Genomic DNA, 18,254 nt, shown 5'->3' on the forward strand with positions numbered 1-18,254 from the left:
CAAGTGGAAGAAGCTACTTAGGAGCTATTGTGTGAGATGAAGTGAAGGAATGATGGCCGCACCAGGGTGGCAGCAGGCTGGCTTCTTGTAGCTTCTGAACATAGATTCACTGCTCCCTACAAAGGTCCCTTGCTCCCATTACACAACTTGTTTCTTCTCATCCTTTGTGTCTCACCTCAAATATCACTGACTCTGCGATACCTGGAGAATCTTATTTAAAATAGGCTCTCCCAACAGCATCCTCAGAGCAACCTGCACATTTACCACACTGTGTAACAACATATTTATTCCTGCTCCTTCACTAGACCAGAACTCCATGAAGGCAAGGACCTGAGTGCCTGGCACCCAGGAGACACTCAGACACCAGCAATGTCCAGTGGACCTGGAAGCCGTGCAGTGCTTGACAGGAAAACTCTGGGGTGAGAGGAGAGAAGTGGAGATGGTGAGCTATTGCCAGCTGACAGGCAAGCATGGTCTGGGATTTCCTTTAGCATTCTGGAGTTATACCACTAGAAAATGAGAAAATGGTTCCTTGATATCCTCTGACCTGCAGTATACCCTTCAAGAATTCTTCTTGGATATTGAAAGTTATCTTGACTCAAGAGAAATGGGACGGAATAAAATAAATCTGTATCAAATTCCTTTAAAAAAAATTATGGTCTATGACAAAGAACTTCTTCCTAACCATCTTATAAAAGTCCCGAGTAGGATTTTACAACACAAAATGTGCCCTGCTTCACAGAAAAAAAATTAATACATATGTATATCCATTAATGCTAATCTGCCAAAATAAAGTAAAAACAGGTTAGAAATAAAACTCCGAACCCATAAAATTTCTAAAACTCCCAGTTCTTCTCCTCAAGGAAAGCTGGAAATGGACTCATGGTCATGAGGACTCATGGTTGGGAAGGAAGTGTAAGGATGGGCCAGCAGCCATTACCCTGGGCCCCGTTGTTGGCATCAGCGGCATCCTCCCCGCCCGCGTCATCCTCCTCCTCGTTGTCCTCCTCCTCCTCTTCTGCCTGCTCATCCTGAGCATCGGGGTTTTCTCCCACCACCGCGTTCTCAGCTGGTGGGTTAGCAGGCTGGTCAGGGGCAACATTTTCAGCACCATTTCCTCCTGCAGGAGCCTAAAATGACAGCAAAGCCCTGAAATTCAGCTAACTTGTCTCAGTTTCATTCTATTTCCAAATCACACTCCCCCTGTTAAAAAACAAAACTAGCACACAAACTATTAAAATTCCAAAAAATACCCCTCAAGTCATCTTTTCTCCGGATCAACTCAGCATGTAAGAACATAAACAAACTCACTTCACAGCATGTATATTCATTTAGTATAATTCAGGTATTTCACAAAGTATTACAGAAAATGGGTCTGACACTTCAGGCACATCTGAAACCAGTTATTGGTGGGGTTACACAAGTTTCTATTCAAGCCAGCAGAGCAAGAATCAAGAATTTAGAAAGTTAAAGCCATTACCTCTTTGTATACATAAAAACAATGTATTAAAACATGTCACAAAGTGCAAAAAAGGAGGCATTCAACAGAGTAAGAACAAGCAGCAGGCTGTCTGTCTTAACAACAGAGCAGAGAAACTCCTTCTGGAGTTCAGTTTCAGGAAACAGAGCTGCCTCAGCCAAAAAGAGGTCCAGACAGGAGTTTTGATTTATTATTACAACTAGTCAGACAAAACTCCAAGATAAACCAAGGCTCAGATTCCCCATGACTGCTGTTGGATCTTGCAAAAAAGAAAACTCTGGTTATTTTTCACATGCAAGAAGAGCAAGACCGGAGCAGCACTCAGCCAGTGAGTCCAACCCCAGGCTGATGTCTCTGCACCTGAGCTCTGAGCTCCTCAGGCAAGACAACCTGGAATTACTTCTGCACCAGCATCTCCACAATCTGCTCCTGACTATGTGAACAGTGGGTTTCAGCTACTGTCCAGCAAGCTCCTATAAAGGTCTGAGGACATCCTTGGGCCCAGCATCAACCTGTGCCTGGAGGCTGCAGGGCTGGTTGGATTCCTGCATGGAATAATCCCAAGGTCTTCAACAGTCTTCGGCAAGGCTATCTGGTAGAGGCCAGGAGGCTCTTGTGGAACCTGGACCTGGGCGCCATTCTTAGGATGACCTCTGGCTCCTCAGCCATCATCTCGTTTGGTGGTGACTTTATTTGATCATTCTGGACTTCTCTATTTCTTTATGTCTTTGGTACCATTTAGTCTCCATTCTTTAACTCTAGGAAAAGAGAACTGAGACTCTAGCACAGGTGCCCCCTTGGCGGGGGACCTGGGGGTGGGGGAAACTCCTGATGAGATTCAAACCCCACAACCAACTCTAGAAAAGGGCCATAATTCTTCTTTATAAGGCATCTCCTACCTTAACTGAATGCCTCAGGGATAAACATATATTTACTTATATACCTATATGTTTACACCCATACAGGTAAGTAACTTAATTCTCAGTTATCAGTTAAACACTTGAGAAAGTTTCTAATTCCTATTCAGTAGGTAAACCTGTCCATATGGACTTTGTCAGTTCCCACATGCACCTCCTCTGGCTCTCACTGAGTTCTGCTACCTACCAAATGCAAAGACACAGTTATAGTTGAAGATTCTAAAAGAGCAACTGCATTAAATGTTTCAAAATATGAGGTACAGGGGCACCTGGGTGGCTCAGTTGGTTAAGCATCTGCCTTCAGCTCAGGTCATGATCCTAACATCCTGGGATGGAGCCCTACAGGGGGCTCCCTGCTTGATGGGGAGCCTGCTTCTCCCTTTCCCTCTGCCTGTCCCTTCCCTTGCCTATGCTTTCTGTCAAATAAATAAAATCTTTAAAAATTATATATGAGGTACAATAACAAAAATACTAACACTAGGTAAGAAGTGTCTTTTCTTTCTAGTTTCATTTCTTGCATGTGTGATTTGCTAAGGAGAAGTTACACTCTTAATTGTGTAGAGAAAACAGTATGGCAGAGGTTGATGAAATCAACCTATACACTGACACACAGCAGGTCCTTCAATGAAAAATTAAGTTAATTATCATTTTGAGTATCTTAGCATCAATTTTTCATAATAAAAGGTTATGAAACAAATAGTTTTTGTATAGCTAATATTTTGACATTTTCAGCCCCATAATTGCTCAGCAAGCAAGAGTCTAAAAATCATTTATCTTACTCTCTTTCTCTTAACATGTCTAGCAAATGCTCCTGCATCTAACATAAGCATGTTATCTCTCATAAAGAAAAAGTGAAACTTTGTGAGATTGTTTAACAGTGTTCTAATTTTTCTTTTGGTAACATTGCCATTGGGAGCAACAAGCACAGGGCATTTCACATAAGAAGAAACTGATGAACCAAGAGAGTAAGTAGCCTCCTCAATGTCACACAGCATGTCAGCATCATAGCCAGGAAGTTTGTAAGTTAACTTCCATGACAGTAGTAAACCCAGGCAAAGGGAATAAAAGAGCACTCAGTACACCCCCCTAACACTGTTCCCAATCTCGCTAGAAAATTAAGAAGCAAAGTCAACGTAGCCTTCTTCGGATTTTTTGCATCTCCCTTAATCTTCTCCCAAACCTTTTCAGTGTCCTGCTTTGCAATGAGGGGCAGAGGAGTCAAAGGTTTAAATCTTAGAGAATGACAATAATTCCCACGTCCTATGCAAAGAGAATCAATTTGGAGATGGAGGGAGTTACCTCATTTTGGTGGTGCCCAGCAGCATTGAAGGGTGGAGCAGCATGCTCCAACCAAATCGGTGCTCCCCCATGGACTATCTGCTCTCGCAACCACACGAGGCTGATGAATGCACACAGTGTGCATGTTACCACAAAACAACCCTGCAAACAATCCGCCAATAAATTGTCCCTATTAAAAAAAAATTATAAAGAATTACTCCAAAGAATGCTTAAACTTGAGAAACCAAAGGTAACATTTCATCTTACACTAAAATGTCAGAAACAACAGCCAGAAAAATAAGTATTAATTTTCTAGGTAAAAATCAGTTTCTCAGAATTATTTCTGAATGGTGAAATTCTATCTACCTTATAATAAGCTAGCCAAATATATTTATTTATATATTTGTGTCATATGTATTTGTATTATAATAAGTGAAAACTAACATCAGAATTACGTAGAAATTAGCTACCTAGCCACTCTTTGAACATGGCTTAGAAAGAGGCAGGAAAAAACCAAAAACCATAAGCAGTCAAACACCTGACAAAGACCAAGTATGTATGCAATCTACTGATTGCAATCCAACCCATACTAAGAACTTCCTTATCCTTTTTTTTTTTTTTTTATGATAGTCACAGAGAGAGAGAGAGAGAGAGGCAGAAACACAGGCAGAGGGAGAAGCAGGCTCCATGCACCGGGAGCCTGATGTGGGATTCGATCCCGGGTCTCCAGGATCGCGCCCTGGGCCAAAGGCAGGCGCCAAACCGCTGCGCCACCCAGGGATCCCGAACTTCCTTATCCTTATTTTACACACAAGTTTAACAAACTTGGTTAGCTGATACTCATACAAATGAAGATAATCAGCAAATCAGAAAAGGAGAGAAGCACCCCCGAAAGGCCTAATGTCAATGTAAAGAAAGCAACCTGAGATATACTCAGCATGCAATGTGTAAGACAAAGTCTGTAATACACTTTAAATTATCTACCACTTAGAAAGCAGAATAAATTTTTATGCTAACTGCAAATATACCATAAGTATGTTACTAGTTTCTCAATAAACTCACACAAATTATGTTAATGATACATGTAGTATGATAATACCAAAGACCTCTTTGTTCTTTTCATCTCAAGGGGTTTGTCGCTCCCTCGTCTATGCCTGATACAAGAATAATTCAAGGATAACTATGAATCTTGGTGGCCTTAGGAAAATCCTTTATCATAATGTAATGACTTTTTCCTCTATGGAAAATCTGAGGAAGAGTCCATTTGAGAGACCTCAGCCTACTGGCTCCAAATTTAATGAATTGATGTGGCCCACAGAAATGCCCTGGAATATAACCTAATCAAAAGAGGAACCCTCAGGATTATTAAAACTTTGATAACTTAGACTAAAACATCCACTTCTCTACTCTGTACTTATCATCAGCAATAGGAATAACAACTATTTGATGCCAATTTTTAAAATTATTTATTTTATTTTAATTAATTAATTTATTTATTTATTTATTTATTTATTTATTTGAGATACAGAGAGAGAGAGAAAGGAGACAGAAGCAGGCTCCATGCTGGGAGACTGACATGGGACTCCATCCTGGGTCCCCAGGATCACACCTTGGGCTGAAGGTGGCGCTAAACCGCTAAGGGGGGGGGGGGGCCTGCCTTGATGTCAATTTTAAACAGCGACACTTTGTAGAGTTCTTTTCCCTCATACCTAGAATCTAGGCTGGTTCTGTGAACTATCTGAACCAAGGTGAGGCTGCCTGAGTTTAGAGCCTAGAAGAGAGCTTGTGAGCTTCTACTTTCACCCTTTTAGAATGCTGCTCTGTGACCTGCTGGCTTCCTGCAAGCTGAGAGGCCACATGGAGGAGAACCAAGGTACCAGCTGGAGCTATCTTAGACCAACTAACCCCAGAGTAAAACACATGAGTAACTGAAGAAAGCCCCACAGATGAACTGATCAGCTGACTCCCAGAATTATGAGCAAATAAAATTACTGTAGTTTTCAGCCAGTAAGTTTCAGGGACAGCATGTTTTGAAACAATAATTAACTGATATATTGTACCTGGGGATGATCTGAAGAACTGAATTACAAAATATGTAAGCAGCTGCTATGATATTAAGAAATTTAAAGTAAAATTTCAGAAATAAAATTAATACTACAGAGAAAATAAAACACAGCTCATTTAAAAAAGAAAAAAAAGGAGTTTAGTTAAAAATGCTTTCAGGAAAACTGGCTCAATTCTTCGAATTGTAAAAGGCAGCATGGGATTACAAAACCAAACTACATTTACAATGCCTTTTGACTATCCCCAGCCATGCCTCTAGTGTTCCTCCTGGGTCAATCAGTGGTCTCAAGAAAGCAATTCTGGTGCCCACTAACCAATCAGGTTATAAAGAAAAGGGGAACTTGCCAACATAAGGCAAGCAACAGCTCTGAGCTTCAGTGATAATTCTGCTATATTTTAAGCCAATACTCAAAATTCACACACATAACTTTTAAATATATATGTGAATTTAATCTTTGAATAGCCTATCCCTGAGGCATGATCTTCCTCACTTTATAGAGGAAACGGGTTCAGAAATTTGGCCAAAGTCAGCAAAGAACCTGCAGAATCAGAAACTGTATTCCAATGCTAGGGTTCCTTCTGTAACAACCAACTACCCCATTGTATTATCTAAGTGATCACACCTGCCCAACAACCAGATGTTCAATAGTTCTACCAACAAGAAGTAAAGGTAGTAGGTAAGTGGAATACTACACCTTGTTTGTCTGGTATTTTCACTGACATGGCTTCCACAAACACCTATTTTTCATATATCCAAAGCCTACCAATTTAGGCTTTGATAAATATTAATATATTCAACCATTTAAGACAGAAACCATTAGAGAAATAATGTCTATTTGCTTCATTAAACTGCACAGATAGGAACTCAAGTCACCTTTTCTAAACAATTGAGTAGTGACTGGCTGCTACCACGCACACTCATTAACTACAATGGTTTACAGAATTTTAGCCCAAATTAAATGGAACAAGGCTAACCTATGTGAAATGATTCTTTTATTAGCTTATACATATTAAAATAAAGCTTCCATTGCTCTTAGTAATCACCCCTTACTTTTATTGGACTTCTCTCGCTATTTCCAATATGCATCTTTGCAGTGTATACAATCCTTAAAGGCAAGCCAGAGGTGAATGATGTCATATACACAAAGACATAGTGAATGGCAGATGAGCATTTAAGACAAACTTCTTAAACTTCTATACTGAAACCCTGTTCCGGATGGCTGAGAGAAAAATTTGATGTCCAGAAATGGGAACGCTGTCCTGTTGTTTCTACTACATCACTTTACAAAAGGCCTATATTTTTATACAAAGGGTTATCTTCTCACACTAGTGTGTTAAATTACGGTTTCTCCTTTTTATGGCCACAGCTAAGAGCACCCTATTTCAAAGCCCCTGTCTACTTCTAAACATTATTTTATAAAACTGTTCTTCAATAGTGAAAACAATAAATAATTCTAATGTAAATGAGTTCAAGCTGCAAACCTTTCATCAAGTATTCCCTATACTGTCAATGACACAGACAGAAATGAAATAACCCGTCTGTTCTATCCCAAAAAGGTGCAACCAGCAAGTAGAAAAACCAAGTCACAGACACATCTAATGATTAGATTAAAATAATGATTAAAAATAATGATGCAGATGCAAGAGATTTTTTTTAAAACCCCTTAATTTCTTTTCTATCAGAAATAACAGCATGCTCTCCTACTCTCTTCTATTGCTTTGTGGCTTATTTTGATAGTAATATACTTTGAATACTTCTATAGGAGAATTTTATATTGTTCTTTGTCTTTACTGTCACAGGGATCAAAAACTAAGGTCAGTCGGGTACAAAAGAAGATTTAGCAAATACAGGTGCAATTATTGGTACGCTTAATACTCTCATTATCTTGATATAATTAATCATTTACAGCAATTCTAGTTCTGATATCAGTAATGAAAACACATCTTTTCCAAGAAAACACAATTACAATGCTTAATGTCAAATTAAGGCACAATAAAACAATGATAGTAAACAAGTTTTTAGAGTCCATATTCTAATAATCACAAGAAACATTTAAAAACTAAATTTGTATTCAAATGACTACGTTGTTAAAAATACATGCTTAAATTGACATGATAGTGCATATCTCACACTGCACAGCAGCCTATTTAACAGACTGCCCCACCCTTACAAAACAGTCCTTTAAAACAGGTATGCTTTAAAACAAACATGTACATGTGTCAGCGACTTTTACTGTAGCTATGACTGTCAGACTAAGAGACATAAATTCTCTTTGTTCTTGGAACAAAAGGACTTTCAAATTACAACAAAAGTAAAAATGTGCAGGAAAAACAAGCACTAGGCTATGCTGTGCAGCCTTCAAGCTTCACGAGGTTCAGTACTCACGTGGACAGCATGTCCAGTGGCAGTGTCAGTAGTGAGCTCACGGAGCCAGTAAACAAGCACTTGTAGATACGGCCTACCAAAAGTGCAGGATGGTAAACAGTTACAACACACATCATGAACTCAGACAAGCACTCAATTAAACAGAGGTAAAGTGGAAAGCCACTGAAATATTTAGTCTTTGCAAGGCTATCTTAAACTATTACATTAAAAATAACTGGGGTGCCTAGGTGGCTCAGTTGGTTAAGCAGCCAACTAAGTTTTCAGCTCAGGTCATGATCTCAGGGTGTGAGATCAAGCCCCCTGTTGGGCTCCACATTCAGCGAGGAGTCGGCTAGAAGATCCTCCTTTTATGCCCCTCCCCTTGCTCTCTTTCTAAAATAATAAATCTTAAAAAAGAAAAGAAAAAACCCAACATGGTTAAGCATAAAAAACAGTAAAGAGCAAGTTACAAGCTAATAGAGAAACCTTAGATTCTCTATAGACTGACTTATTTATTGAATGAGCTTAGATATTTATTATTATTTTTTTTTTTGCTGCAAAAAGCTTTATTGTCTCCATTTGGTCCACGTTTTGGGAAAGGGCTCCAGAATGGTTAAAAAGCTGCCTAGTGGCTGCATGGGAAAAGGTTCAGGCACAAGCCCTGGCACCGGGGGATTGCCAGAGGAGCCCCTCAAAGTGAGCTTAGATATTTAAAAAAGAAATATAGGGGCAGCCTGGGTAGCTCAGCAGTTTAGCGCTGCCTTCAGCCCAAGCCGTGATCCCGGAGACCCAGGATCGAGTCCCATATTGGGCTCCCTACATGGGGTCTGCTTCTCCCTCTGCCTGTGTCTCTGCCTCTCTCTCTCATAAATAAATAAATTAAATCTTTAAAAAAAATAAAAAAGAAATATATGGTAAAGATCACTAAATTATAATATGGAGAATTTTTTTAACCAAGAATTCTAGAATTCACTGAGTTTGCTCATGAAAATAAAAGATTTCAGTTCTGGGAGTATACAATTTGAAATTAAGAGGACTTTTCAGAAGAGTAAATGCTCCAATAACATGAATAGCAAACTAATAGCAAACTAATAGCCAATTCTTTAAAAACAGAGATTCAAGGGTCCTCAAAAAAAAAATCTTAAATCTGGCCACAGAGGGAAAAATAGATCAAGTGTGGGTGAATGCACAGCCATCTCCTTATCCTCTTAGAAAGGCAAGAAAGAGAAACAGAGCCCAAGAGGAGACAGCTGAGATGTTCTTTCTAACCAGAACTTGTATATTAGGTGTTCTTTCTAACCAGAACTTGTATATTAATTTAAGCATTCCCAATAGCCTTGTATCAGAAATTTTCAGTGGCTTCAATGGCTGTCTTTTTATTTTTTATTTTTTTATTTTTATTTTTTTTAATGGCTGTCTTTTTAAAGATTTTATTTATTTATTCATGAGAGACAGGGTTGGGGGGTGGGCAGAACACAAGAACACAGGCAGAGGAGAAGCAGGATCCCCATGGGGAGCCTGACATGGGACTCAATCCCAGGACCCCAGGATCAGGACCTGAGCTGAATGCAGACGCTCAACAACTGAGCCACCCAGGTGCCCCTCAATGGCTGTTTTCAAAAGCCAAATCAAAATGGAAAAAGTAGGAAAAAATTTCTATAACAGAAATTACTTACATATATGTATAAAATATTCAAAGCAAGTATGCTTGTAACAAAGTAAAACTGACAACAAACTAAATGGCTGTAAACAGGAAAACAGATCATGAATTACAGGTCTCTTTCCCGCAGTGCTCTGCATCTATTAAAAACTAAGGTAGCGAAAAAAAAAAAAGGGTAGCTCAACACGTTCTCGCACGGAAAGGTATCAGAATATACCACTAACTTAAAGAAAAAAGTTAGACTATGTTTTTTGTGATAGAACTTAATATTTTAATTATGAGCGTGAGTGTATGTGCGTACAAACACATCAGAACGATAGCCAGCTTGTTAACTACATTACTTAACATCCTCAAAGTCCCCACTGAACTTCTGATTATTTGATCTACTGATTTTGGAGAGGTGCGTTAGTCTTCCACTTGACTCTGAAGGCTTTAGATATTTCAAAGTCCTCTTCTCTGGTACATAAAAGTTCTTAAGTTTTATTTTCTTAGTAGACTATGCCTTTTACTAATATGAAATATAATGCTTTTCTCCATTTAAGGCTTTTTTTTTTTAAGATTTTATTTATTTATTCATAGAGACAGAGAGAGAGAGAGGCAGAGACACAGGCAGAGGGAGAAGCAGACATCATACAGAGAGCCTGACGTGGGACTCGATCCGGGGTCTCCAGGATCACACCCTGGGCTGCAGGCAGTGCTAAACCGCTGCGCCACCGGGGCTGCCCTCCATTTAAGGCTTTTTATCTTGAATAATATCTAGCTAATTAAAGCTGTTCCTGAGTTCTGTCAGCATTTGCTAATAACATCCCTCTCACATTAACCTGGGCTGCTTTGCACTTATTTCAAATAGTTAACCACCTTCCTCTGCACAAAACTGTGTAAACTCTTATGATCATAGAAGTTGCAACCTTACCCTTCCCTCTCTTATTTCCCTTCCTGTCTTTTGTTGGGACCATCCAAATATTTGCTGTGTCCTACTCTGTCTCCTCAGTATAAAAACTCATAATCCCATTTCCATTCTTCTGGTACTTACCTTGAAGTTTTTTTACGTTTTATTAAAGTAAAATTTACATGAACATTCAGTATATGTCCGGGTGAATTTTTAAATAGGTACATGTCCAGGAAACTGCCACCTAGATGAAAATATTCAGCATTTCTAGCTCCCTAGAAGGCTCCTCAATCCCCTACCAAGTCAGTATCTCCAGCAAAAAGTAACCACCCTTCTGATCTCTATTACTATAGACAGATCAATTTGGTCTACTTTAAAATTTCACATAAATGCAATCATACAATCCATACTCTTCTGTGCCTCACTTCTTTTTCTCAAAGTAAAATTCACCCATGTTACTCCATGTCACAATAATGAGCTCTTTTCTCACTAATAAGTACTATTCCATTGTACAGAAAAAACACAATGTATCTACTCTACTGTTGTTGATAGGTATTTGGTTGGTTCCAGTTTTTAACTATTAGCTTAGCTGCTGTGATCATTCTTGAGTACACATCTTTTAGTGGACACACGGCTGTAGTTTCTGTCAGCTATATTCCTAGAACTGGAACTGTTGGATCATAAGGTATTTATAAATATTTAGCATTGGCAGATATTGCCAAACAGTTTTCCAAAGTGGTTATACCATATATACTCCCACTATCAATGTAAGCATGTTCCAAATGCTCCACATCCTAAGAAACATTTAGCACTGTCTTACTTTTTAATTTTAGCCATTCTGCTGAGCATGATTCACAATATCTTCTTGTGTATTTCCCTGATGACTAATGATGCTGAGCAGCTTTTTGTGTGTTACTAGCTATTTAGATCTTCCCAGAAACACTTGTTCAAATCTTTTGTCTACTTTTTATTTGGGTTGTCTGCTTTTTTCTGATTTTTATGAGTTCTCTATATACTCTAGATACAAGCCCTTTGATGTGTGTACCGCAAATCTCTTCTCACTCTATGGGGCTGGTCATTGTCTCTTAAAGATATTGAAGTATGAATAAAAGTTCTCAATTTCAATTAAGTCCAATGTATTCAGTATTTTCCTTTATGGTTAGTCTCCTACATTTTTTTTTTAAAGATTTTATTTTTATATTCCGAGAGAGTGAGAGAGCATGAGTGAAGGAAGGGGCAGAGAGAGAGGGAAAGAAAGCATATCAAACTGACTCTATGCTGAGCGTGGAGCCTGACACAGGGCTCAATCTCACGACCCTGAGATCATGACCTGAGCCCAAATCAAGAGACAGATGCTTAACTGACTGAGCCATCCAGGCACAGAAATCTTTTTTTTTTTTTTCTTTAAGATTTTATTTATTCACTCATGACAGACACACAGAGAGAAAGGCAGAGACACAGGCAGAGGGAGAAGCAGGCTCCATGCAGGGAGCCCGATGTGGGACTCGATCCCAGGTTTCCAGGATCACACCCCCGGGCTACAGATGTGTAGGTGGCACTAAACCGCCGGACCACTGGGGCTGCCCAAATCTTGTGGTTTTAACATCCACATTCAGGCTTATGATCCATCTCCAATTATTTTTTGTGTCAGGTGTGAAATAATGACATAGTTCATTTTTCTCCATATGGCCATTTAGTTGATACTATTTATTGAAAGTATGATTCTTCTTCCACTGAACAGCGTGGCATCTTTGTTGCGAATCAGGTGATGATAGAGATGTGCGTCTATTTCTAGACTCCAGTTGGTTACCCCAATAATTTTTAATGCAGAGTGACCCTATATCTTCCCATCTCTGTCTAGAGTATCTACAGTCTCCTCACAAATAAGATAAAAAGCTCTCATTTCTTAAATTTCTATCCTCTCCTCAGAGTTTCTGCCATGTTTAAATCATCTAGAATTTTAGTTGTAGGCTATTACCAAAAATTACCAATTATTGTAGATTAAAATAATTGCTAGTTAGCTGTAGGAAGCACCGGTCTCTTTTTCGTTGTAGCTCACGCTTCTGATTCCTCACTCATTTTGGTAAAGTATATTCTCAAACACTTTTTTCATAAATAGTTAAGAGATGACAAACTTTTCATGTCCTTGCATCTACTGACATGTCTTTATTAAATTGTCCCTCTGTGAATAACTTATGGGTAGATTTCAGGTTCAGAGATGTTGTCAAAGGCTGAAGTTTCTGTTGTCCTCTAGCATTTTAGAGCTGCTAATTTTTAAAGTCTGACACCAGTCTCATTTTTACTTTGTAGAATAATTTGCAATTGGAACATCTATACACCATTTTATTCAGCTGTGGGAAACTAGAATGTGTTTCGGTTTGTGAGGCTGTCTCTTACCATGATCAGTTCTCTTTCAATCGAAAAGATGCCTGTCACTTCCTCATGTCCATGATCTTTCACCTTGTCAAATTAACCTTGTCAAAGTACTTACTAGACAGGTACTGAAACAACTGAATGCAGCCTTCATCTCCTGATTTTCTTCCCCTCATTCTTGCTACTTCTTGTATCTTTGAGTTACATTCTAGAGAAGCCTTGGCTCAATCTCCTAGTTCACTACTTCACTTTTTTTTTTTTAATATTTTATTTATTGGGGATCCCTGGGTGGCTCAGCGGTTTCATGCCTGCCTTTGGCCCAGGGCGCGATCCTGGAGTCCCGGGATCGAGTCCCGCATCGGGGTTCCCGGCATGGAGCCTGCTTCTCCCTCTGCCTGTGTCTCTGCCTCTCTCTCTCTCTCTGTGTCTATCATAAATAAATAAAAAATAAATCTTTAAAAAAAAAATATATATATATATATTATTTATTTATTCATGACAGACACAGAGAGAGAAAGGCAGAGACACAGGCAGAGGGAGAAGCAGGATCCATGCAGGAAGCCCGATGTGGGACTCAATCCTGGGACTCCAGGATCACCCCCTGAGCCAAAGGCAGACGCTCAAATGCTAAGCCACTCAGGCGTCCCTCTACTTCACTTTTTAAAACCAATTCTGCTATCCCATGTATCCCCAAAGACTTTCATCTTCATAAATGATGTATTTTATTTTAAAGAGACACAAGGCTATTAATTATATTTATTTAAATATCCCACTTATGTTTAACTCTGAAGAGTCATACCTACATAGTCTGGCACTATATGCTATCTACCCTTCTGCATATCTTTAAAAATAACAAAAACCCAAAAAAGGCTAGTATAGCAACCTCCCAGAAAACCTCCTATACCTTGAAAGATAAGCCTCTCAATTACTCGGGACTGTTACAGACAGATATGTGAGTTCCTTTAAAAAGGGAAGGGGAAGGGATCCCTGGGTGGCGCAGCGGTTTGGCGCCTGCCTTTGGCCCAGGGCGCGATCCTGGAGACCGGGATCTAATCCCACGTCGGGCTCCCGGTGCATGGAGCCTGCTTCTCCCTCTGCCTGTGTCTCTGCCTCTCTCTCTCTCTGTGTAACTATCATAAATAAAAATTTAAAAAAAAAAGGGAAGGGGGAAAAAAATTCAAAGTAATCCAATTTTTGCAACACATGAAAGTACTAATATACTTCAAATAGTAAAAATCAAGATCCTTCTGATTATAATTTGATTTTGCTTTTTCAATTCTTTCATGAACTTTCATTATTGGCTTCTATATGCTGTTTTTCTTTCCCCCATTCATTCAAGGAAATGACTTTTGAAAATAGTTCTTTATTTAGATGGACGTTTTCTTTTTTTTAAAGATTTATTCATTTATTCATGAGAGACACACAGACTGAGAGAGAGAGGCAGAGACATAGGTAGAGGGAGAAGCAGGCTCTTTGCTGGGAGCCCAATGCAGGACTCGATCCCAGGATCACAACCAGAGCTGAAGGCAGGCGCCCAACTGCTAAGCCACCCAGGCATCCCAGCAGATAATGTTTTCTAAGCGAGGTTTTCGTAATACATGGAATTGTAACATAAAATAATTCAATATCATCCAAACAAAAATATGATGCAATATTACTTTATAATATTAAATAGTTATGTAATTTTAAAATAACTCCAATCACAGAGAAGTGAATACTCACATGCTGTAAGAGGAACAACTCCCAACCATGCAAAGGCCACAAGTGTATAATGAAACCAATATCGTATTGCAGTGCCAATACTTGTAACCAGTCCAGCAAATATGTCTTGGATTGGAAGCCGTGAAGGCATATCTGGAGAATAAACTGGAAGAGGAAAAAAAAGTAGATATAATTTCATAAAGACTCAAAAACAGTTTAATTCATAAATATAAGACAGGCATGCAGAGCTAGCTTAACATCTTTGTATTTCACTTAAATATTGTTTCCTATTAAAAAAGTGAATCAAATTAGTTATGATAATATCACATTTACCCATAAGTCATTTGAGAGCAAATCACAGGTAAAATGTAGAACCAACAAAAAAGGCCTCTGTGCAGGAAAAAAGAGAACTTCACATCCCCCAGTCTTTGCCATAAACTTCATGCAAAGCTAACTCATAACACATTTTAGCATTTAAACAATGCAATTATCTGGTTTCCCAAATTATAAAAGATCAGATAAAGCGAATAGGAGCAAAAGGTAAAGCTGCTGACATATTATCAAGAAATAACCCTCTTTAGTTAAAACCACAGTAAGATATCACCTAATACCTACTGAATGGCTAGTAACAAAAAGACAAGAAATAGTGTTGGCAAGGATGTAGAGATATAGAGGACCTGTTGGTGTGAGAATGTAAATGGTGTAGCCACTGTGGAAAGGAGTATGGAAGTTTCTCAAAAAATTAAAAATAGGGCAGCCCGGGTAGCTCAGTGGTTTAGCACTGCCTACGGCCTACAGCGTGACCCTGGAGACCCAGGATTGAGTCCCACCTCAGGTTCCCTGCATGGAGCCTGCTTCTCCCTCTACCTGTCCCTCTGCCTGTGTCTGTGTGTCACAAATAAATAAATAAAATCTTTTACAAAAAATTAAGAATATACAGTATCATACAATCCAGTAATTCCACTTCTGGGTATTTACCCAAGGAAAATGAAAATATACATGCACCCTTATGTTTATAGCAACATTACTTACAGTAGCCAAGATATAGAAGCAGCCCAAGTGACCACTGGTAGATGAATGGATAAAGAAAAAATAGTGTGTGTGTATATATGGATATGTGTACATGTATATATCCATATATACACACAGCCATGAAAAATAAGACCTTGCCATTTGTGACAACATGGATGGACTTAGAGAGTACTATGCTAAGGAAATAAGTAAGTAAAAGCCAACATATGGTTTTACTTATATATGGACTCTAAAAAACAAAATAACACAAAAGCAGTAACAGACATATAAATACAGAGAACAAACTGGTAGTTGCCAAAGGGAAATGGGAGGTGGGCAAAATGGGTCAAGGAGAGTAAACCATAGGGATGAAAGGCAGAACAGAGGGAATATAGTCAATGCTATTACAATATCATGTATGCTGAATAATGGTGGCTACACTTGTGGTGAGCACAACATAACAGACAGCTATGGAATCATTATGTTGTACACCTGAAACTAATATAACATTGTGTCTCAACTGTGCTTCAATAAAAAAAATAAAGAGCCTTCCTCCCAAATACAAGCCTTAGACACAGCATTCAGAAAGTATAATCCTTAGCGAAGTCCTGTCATGTGAAAGCAAACAGCCTGATGTTTGTTAACCAATCAACCTACCCTAAATTTCAGAACAATAATTAATACTCCAACCAGTAAGTTCGGATCTTCCCAGCTCTCTTTAAGATGTGGTTCAATACACTCAGAGAAAGGTTTTGCCATGTTTTAGATTTCCTTTTTAAATGGTTTCAATGAAGACCACTGCTCCACCTCAGGTAACTCAGAAAGAACATTTGGGAGGAACAAACACCTTTCTCCAGTGAGGCCAAAATAAGGAATTATAATGTGTAAAGTTTTAAAATCAGTGATTTAAAATTAATGAGTGAACTATTACAAAACTATCCACAGCTACAAACATTAACAATAAGCTATTAACATATAGCAACTTTTTGCAATAAACCTACAAAGACCACTTACTTTAAGAGGATACTTGATACATAAGCCATTAAATCAATAAATAGTTTTTGGGAAAGATAAAAAGAATGGCATGTCAAATGATAACTAAATGTGCCAACACAAGTTTTTATTGGTCTCAAAGTAAAAAAGCTCACAGGAGTATTTCCAAACTTCATGAAAATATTCAATTATTTAGAATTAGAGTGTGCTATAAACAAACCTTAAGTTGTAGTGTTTTCCTGCCCTACAGAAAAATTAAAGAATACAAAATAACTGATTTGACTTTTTTTTGATGGTGATAAATATAAAGTTCTAAAACATAAAACTGTAATGACTTTAATCATTTATACTCCCTCAAATAAAAACAAAGCAACACTAAGTTACAGAATTTACTCAGCAGCTCAGGATACTGTTAAAAAAACAAGCAAACAAACAAACAAACAAACAAACAAGGCAGCTCGGGTGGCTCAGTGGTTTAGCGCCGCCTTCAGCCCAGGGCATGATCCTGGAGACCTGGGATCGAGTCCCACGTAGGGCTCCTTGCCTGGAGCCTGCTTCTCTCTCTCTCTCTCCCCGCCACCCCATGAATAAATAAAATATTTTAAAAATAAACAAATAAAACAAAAACATAAAAAGCCTTTGGAAGAGAAGGGCAATGAACTAGAATCTCAGAACAAAAAGTATATTTCAAATTCTTCATAAGTTGCCAGTAGAGTTCTTTACCTATTTAAGATGCACAACATTAAATGTCTATCAATAAGCACAGGAATTATAAAATATAACTGAAATCTTAAAGACCTGCCTGCAAAATAGGTGCCATAGGTTTACAAGAATATTAAGCTTAGAAAATCTCATTTTTAAAAAGTGAATTGAGGGGGATCGCTGGGTGGCTCGGCGGTTTGGTGCCTGCCTTTGGCCCAGGGCGTGATCCTGGAGTCCCGGGATGGAGTCCCATGTCGGGCTCCCGGCATGGAGCCTGCTTCTCCCTCTGCCTGTGTCTCTGCCTCTCTGCCACCCCCCACCCCTCTCTCTCTCTCTCATAAATAAATAAATAAATCTTTAAAAAAAAAAAGTGAATTGGAGGGGCACCTGCCTGGCTCAGTAGAATATGTGACTCCTGAACTTTCTCTGTATTATTACTGTTCCAACCTACACAATTTTAACTCAAAAGATAATACAAGTTTGAATAGTGAGAAGATATTTGATAAAAACAAGGCATCATTATTCATTTTTTTGGGTGAATAATGGTATTATAGTTACTGTTTTTAAGAATAATTCTGTTTATAGAGATACAAATTAACATATTACAGATGAAATGATAAATAATGGGATTTGCTTTAAAAAGGATAGAGAGGGGGCACCTGGGTGGCTCCATGGTTGAAAGTCTGCCTTTGGTTCAGGTGATCCTGAGGCCCTGGGATCAAGTCCCCACATCAGGCTCCCTGCAGGGAGCCTGCTTCTCCCTCTACCTATGTCTCTGCCTCTCTCTGTGTGTCTCTCATGAATAAATAAAATCTTAAAAA

The 18,254-nt window shown here is 38.7% G+C and overlaps 1 protein-coding gene across 6 annotated transcripts in view; it reads right to left on the reverse strand.

Annotated features, from left to right (window-relative positions):
• MARCHF6 (membrane associated ring-CH-type finger 6) overlaps positions 1 to 18,254 on the reverse strand; it is an 82,679-nt gene that overhangs the window by 42,110 nt on the left and 22,315 nt on the right. For all 6 annotated transcript variants that reach the window (XM_035710409.2, XM_025451462.3, XM_049105832.1 and 3 more), the window contains exons 4-7: positions 14,749 to 14,892; positions 8,126 to 8,198; positions 3,697 to 3,865; positions 941 to 1,130 (exon numbers count right to left, since the gene is read on the reverse strand). In XM_035710409.2, coding sequence (XP_035566302.1) covers positions 941 to 1,130; positions 3,697 to 3,865; positions 8,126 to 8,198; positions 14,749 to 14,892 — 576 coding nt within the window. The remainder of the gene's footprint in view (positions 1 to 940; positions 1,131 to 3,696; positions 3,866 to 8,125; positions 8,199 to 14,748; positions 14,893 to 18,254) is intronic.

The sequence above is a fragment of the Canis lupus genome, chromosome 34 (genome assembly GCF_003254725.2).
Source record: "Canis lupus dingo isolate Sandy chromosome 34, ASM325472v2, whole genome shotgun sequence".
NCBI classification, from domain to species: Eukaryota; Metazoa; Chordata; class Mammalia; order Carnivora; family Canidae; genus Canis; species Canis lupus.